This window comes from Gymnodraco acuticeps, unplaced genomic scaffold, assembly GCF_902827175.1.
Source record: "Gymnodraco acuticeps unplaced genomic scaffold, fGymAcu1.1, whole genome shotgun sequence".
Lineage (NCBI taxonomy): Eukaryota > Metazoa > Chordata > Actinopteri > Perciformes > Bathydraconidae > Gymnodraco > Gymnodraco acuticeps.
The window spans coordinates 758,639-764,638 of record NW_022990010.1 but is presented as its reverse complement, the minus strand read 5'-3'; the positions used below and the strand labels follow the sequence as shown (position 1 = coordinate 764,638).

Here is a 6,000-nt window from a genome sequence, read left to right as displayed (position 1 = left end):
CCTTTTTGATTTAATCGAGGAGATCTCCCCTCAACTCCAGCACGGATCAGATCGAAACGCTGCGCTCTCCCCAACCTTGCAGGTGCTGATTGCGCTCAGATTCTACGTGAACGGGGCCTTTCAAAATACTGTGGGAGACATGATTAATGTTCATCGCACAACTGCATGTCGGGCTATAAGACAAGTTTCATTGGCCCTCCAGCACCGATTTATTTCTCCGTCAGTTCCCGCTGTAGCTCTGACAAATCCCTCTTTCTCTTTCGGGGTGTGGCCATTTGGGATTCCCCTTTAGTCATCGCTGACGCTGTGGGTGTGGGAATTCCCTCTTCTCTGCGGTCCTCTGAGTCTGTAAAATGGTAAAATGGCGTTGCTTGGCAACAATTACTGTTTCGCGTGTATTCACGTGGACGCGCATCTTAAGACCAGGCGCAGCTACGCCCGAGACTAGTCAGGCTTGGTGCACTCTGTGTAAATTAGAATCACTACGTCGGACGTAGCTAAGCCCGAGAGTTAAGCCCTACTTTTTTACGCCCAGCTGGTGCACTCCACTCCAGGAGTGGAGTGCACCAGCTGGGCGTAAACTGGGCGTAACTCTACGTCCGACCCGAAGGTTAAGACCAAACTAAAGTTATGACTAGTGCACCACATAGACTTAAGCCCTGTATTCGTTGCGCCCGGGTGTAACTTTTACGCCTAGTATGGAGCAGGCGTAAATCGGAAAGACAGACTAGTATGCATAGTAACGTAAAACAGGCAAGAAGGATATTAACGATGGCATGGCGTCTTGTTTACATGTATGAAAGGGCATTAAGAAGAGAGAGAGTCGTCCGTGATCGAACAAACCCACTGGACATCTATTCAGACAGTGAACTGATAGAGAGGTTTCGTTTCGGCAGACAAGCCCTTTTTGATTTAATCGAGGAGGTTACATTACATTACATTGCATTTAGCTGACGCTTTTATCCAAAGCGACTTACAATAAGTGCGTTCGACCAACAAAATACAAACTTGAAGAAAACAGAATCATATAAGTACATCAGGCTTCATAGAGCAAAAACATTTCAAGTGCTACTCAACTGGCTTTAGATAAGCCAGCCCTTTATTAGTATATAAGTGCTTTGTTAATAGTTATATTGCTCGAAGTGGAGTCGAAAGAGATGAGTTTTCAGTCTGCGCCGGAAGGTGTGTAAGCTATCTGCTGTCCTGATGTCAATGGGGAGCTCATTCCACCATTTTGGAGCCAGGATAGCAAACCCACGTGTTTTTGCTGATGGGAACTTGGGTCCCCTTCGCAGCGAGGGTGCAGCGAGCCGTTTGGTTGATGCAGAGCGGAGTGCACGTGCTGGGGTGTACGGTTTAACCATGTCCTGGATGTACGAAGGGCCAGATCCATTCGCAGCATGGTACGCAAGTACCATTGTCTTGAAGTGGATTCTAGCAGTTATCGGAAGCCAGTGAAGGCAGCGGAGGAGCGTCGTGGTGTGGGAGAATTTAGGAAGGTTGAAGACCAGGCGAGCAGCTGCATTCTGGATGAGCTGCAGAGGTCGGATGGCACATGCAGGTAGACCAGCCAGGAGGGAGTTGCAGTAGTCTAGGCGTGAGATGACGAGAGCCTGGACCAGAACCTGCGTCGCTTTCTGGGTCAGCTGGGGATGCATCCTCCTGATGTTGTAAAGCGTGTATCTGCAGCAGCGGGTTGTAGCAGTGATGTTTGCAGTGAAGGACAGGTTGTTATCTAGGGTCACACCCAGATCTCCCCTCAACTCCAGCACGGATCAGATCGAAACGCTGCACTCTCCCCAACCTTGCAGGTGCTGATTGCGCTCAGATTCTACGTGAACGGGGCCATTCAAAATACTGTGGGAGACATGATTCATGTTCATCGCACAACTGCATGTCGGGCTATAAGACAAGTTTCATTGGCCCTCCAGCACCGATTTATTTCTCCGTCAGTTCCCGCTGTAGCTCTGACAAATCCCTCTTTCTCTTTCGGGGGGGGGGGGCCATTTGGGATTCCCCTTGAGTCATCGCTGACGCTGTGGGTGTGGGAATTCCCTCTTCTCTGCGGTCCTCTGAGTCTGTAAAATGGTAAAATGGCATTGCTTGGCAACAATTACTGTTTCGCGTGTATTCACGTGGACGCGCATCTTAAGACCAGGCGCAGCTACGCCCGAGACTTGTCAGGCTTGGTGCACTCGGTGTAAATTCGAATCACTAAGTCGGACGTAGCTAAGCCCGACGTTAGAGTTAAGCCCTACTTTTTTACGCCCAGCTGGTGCACTCCACTCCTGGAGAGAGCGAGAGTTTTTGTTGTTTTCTATAGACCCTTTTACAGCCGACGTCATCAAAAAGTTGCGCGCGCATGCGGGCAACGGAAGTGGTGTTGTTTTCCAGCAGTTCTGAATGACAAAGACGAGGTAGCAACTGGTTAGCAAGCATTTACAAACTGTACCCAGCATCAACATGTCTGGTTGTTGCGTATACGGTTGTACGAATCGCTATTCCACCGGCGGACTAAAGTTGTATAGGATTCCGAGAGGACCACGACCATTTCAGAGCAACCGGCGGCGTCTGTGGCTGCAGGCGATTAAACGTGTGGACTGGAATGAGGACATAATCAAAAATGCTCGCGTCTGCAGCGCCCACTTTATATCAGGTAATGAGGTTATCTAGCCTACTCTTTGATTTTACGGGAAAGCCTTGTTTACATTAGTGATTGTCTGTATGATGTAGAATAATAATCAAATGCAGCTAAAGTTTGATAAGCTGGCGTTAGATTTGCCTAGTAGCTTGCTAGGCTAAACAAACGTGTTTGTGTTTTATTTTTGCAGGCGAGGCATCATTGGACTCTAGTAGTCCTGATTTTGTGCCATCTTTGTTCATGTACACAAAACAAAGCCAGAACCCAAATGCAAAGATGGACAGGTAAGATTAGAGTTGCCCTCCTCTCAGTCATTTTTTGTTTTGTTTTCCTCTCTTGCATAAGCTTTGGTGCCTACAGCTGCTGTTTTGAGATATGGATTAGTCTAACTATACATTTCTGCTGATACTGTAGGTGCCATAGGAAAAGGAGGAGAGCTGACACTGCAGCAAATCAACGTGTTACTTCTGAAACTCCAGAACAAGAATGCAGCATGGATCATTGTCCTGGTATGAATATATTTATGAATATATCATCTTACAATTAACTGATTGATTGTCAGGGTTCCCACCCTCACTGAAAGAGTCAGTGTGCTCCTAGTGTGTGTGTGCTCCTGCCAGGCCCACTGCTCCAATTGCTATGTATGTCTGTGTGTGACGTGTACACTGGCCCCTGGATGGGTCAAATGCAGAGGAAAAATCTCCCCCTAGGATCAATAATGTATCTTCTCTTCTGTCATGGAAAAGTTTTGAAAATTCATTGGTAAAAATGTGTGAGAACCTCTGAATTGTGAACTTGTTTGCATTGGTTGCAGCACATGCTAATTTTTCACTTTTCTATATTAAAGCTGAAGAGGATATCCCAGTTCCAAAGAGAGAGTACGATGATCTGAACCTGAGATACAGTCAACTTCAGGAGGAATATGTCAACCTGCGACAGGAGTTTGACACACTACGAGCAGAAAATGTAAAACTGAAAGAGGAGCTGCAAAAATCTACATTCTCCTACACCACTGTTAAGTGCAACATTGGACAATTGATTTTTCTCACAGGACTGACCTCTGTGGTCTTTGAGTGGCTGATTACAAAAATGATGGGCAGCGTAGAAAGAATTCACAACAAACTTACAGTAGAGGACCACCTATTGATTATATTGATGAAATTAAGGTTGGGCCTATGTAATACTGACTTGGCTTATAGATTTCAGGTATCAAAAACCACCTTATCAAATATTTTGCGGAGCTGGGTCCCTGCTATGGCCTTGGTCCTCAAGCCACTCATTAAATGGCCAAGTAAGGGTGCAGTACTTAAAAATATTCAAGCGCAACTTTAGAAGATGCCGGTGCATAATAGATTGCACAGAAATTAACATAGCTAGACCCAGTAATCTGACTTCCAGGGCCCAGACATGGTCAAACTATAAACACAACAACACCATTAAATATTTGATCGGCATCACTCCTGCTGGTGCAATTTCATTTCTGTCTCCTGGGTGGGGTGGACGGGTATCAGACAAGCAGATCACTAAGGAGTCAGGTTTCCTCAAACTTTTGGAGCCTAGGGATGAGGTTTTAGCAGACAAAGGATTTCTCATCAGAGACGAGCTTGCGGCCTATGGGGCAACCCTTCGTATCCCTCATTTCACAAAAGGAAAGAAGCAGCTTTCTGCACAGGAAGTGGACACATCTAGACAACTTTCTCGTGTGAGGATCCATGTTGAGCGAGTTATTGGTTGGTGGAAAAACTTTAAGATTTTACAAACAGTTATTCCTTTGTCGCAGGTTGACATACTAGATGATGTTGTTATTGTATGTGGTGCCCTCACAAACCTCTGAAAGAGTGTTGGTCCCAAATGAGTTACACATAACCATGTATGACTTATAAAGTGATTTTACATTTGTAAAACATGTATATAGGCCTACTGTACTTAAAATGTAATGCATTTTAATAAACCTCCCCACATTGGCTGCTACTGGTGTGTCTAATGGTCCTTTCCCCCCCAGATTATCTCAACAATTCAGAGTGCAGTATCACATTTATTTGTAATGTTGTTACTAACAGAGTTTCATTCCATTCAGGTGCCATTAAAGTGCCACTAAACATTAACAACATGGAAAGTAGGAGTATGTACAATATATTAGAATCAAACTGGTTCTGTATGTTGTAAACAGTAAATAATAATTTTAGGTCGCAAATTATCTCTATGGATACATATATAGCATTACAGAATACAACTTAAAATATCTTGTTGCACTGAAGTGCATCTAGACACAGCTGTCAATAACAACATCAAATGTAAAGAAAAGGCTGATGATGAATTCATTGTTTCAACTGTAATGCAACTTTAACAACCAGGGAAAGACAATCCATAACTGACATCTAACACCATATCTGGTCTCCTATCACAATACAATACATTATATTGCCCACTCCTACATGAAGGCATTCAAGCCTCAACTCTGACATTTCCTACATAACCATGTTGCTGGCTTCCTTTTTATGTGTGTACAACTGTAGTGAATGTGGTTGTTGCATTTGACACAGATTATCATTTTACCAAAATCTGGTCTTTCACAGTATTCGCAGGCTCTCTGTGACACCAAGACAGGATCATGTCTTCTTGTCAGTAATTCAGGCAACACACTCAAGCTAAAGAAGTGATGTGCTTTTGGCAAAGCCTCCTGCAGAAACTCTTCATTTCTTAGGATACGTTGCACAATGAACTTCTCCTTAGTCCACAACACAAAGTCACAGTAGCTAACACCACACACAAACATGTGAGTTTGATAGTAGTATGTGTGTGAATGTTTCAACGAGAATGACTTGTCCAGACAAAACTGCTTGTCTTCTGAACATCCTTGAAGGCTATTCCTGTATTTGTAGGGACATTTTATCTCTACCACCCCTTTGCCACAGCAGGTACATCTTGCTATCCCATCTGGCGATGATCCAAGGTGTGGCTCAGAAGGTTGCACTACTAAGCCACATGAGCTGATGCTGAAATCTGGATGGCTTTGGGACATAAATGCAGTGTAGGCTTGTCTTGCCGTTTCCTCCATGTTTTGACCCCAGAGCACAGATGGGACATTTAACTCTGTTTTGTTGTACTGCATTATATCATTTAGGTATGTTTTGCTGATCTTGTCAGTTGTGGCTGCATGGTGAAATTTGGTGCTTGTGATCCGACCAGCCCTATAGGTGTGCCACTCATTTGACCTTGACTGTTTCCGTGTCACAAATTCCAGTTTCTCACATTGTTGAGGTTGTAGTGTAGTTTTTAGTTTGTGAAATGTATCCTCACATTTCACCTCCATTTCCTGTGGTGAGAGTTCCCGTAGTGTTGCATCAAATAAAGCAGTC

The 6,000-nt window shown here is 44.4% G+C and overlaps 1 protein-coding gene across 1 annotated transcript; it reads left to right on the top strand.

Annotated features, from left to right (window-relative positions):
* Positions 1 to 2,346: 2,346 nt before the first annotated feature.
* LOC117544221 lies at positions 2,347 to 4,414 on the top strand. The gene is made up of 4 exons (XM_034213078.1): positions 2,347 to 2,656; positions 2,832 to 2,925; positions 3,056 to 3,150; positions 3,489 to 4,414. Exons 1-4 carry the CDS (start codon positions 2,464 to 2,466, stop codon positions 3,971 to 3,973), a joined length of 867 nt encoding a protein of 288 aa, XP_034068969.1. The 5' UTR covers positions 2,347 to 2,463; the 3' UTR covers positions 3,974 to 4,414.
* Positions 4,415 to 6,000: the final 1,586 nt, after the last annotated feature.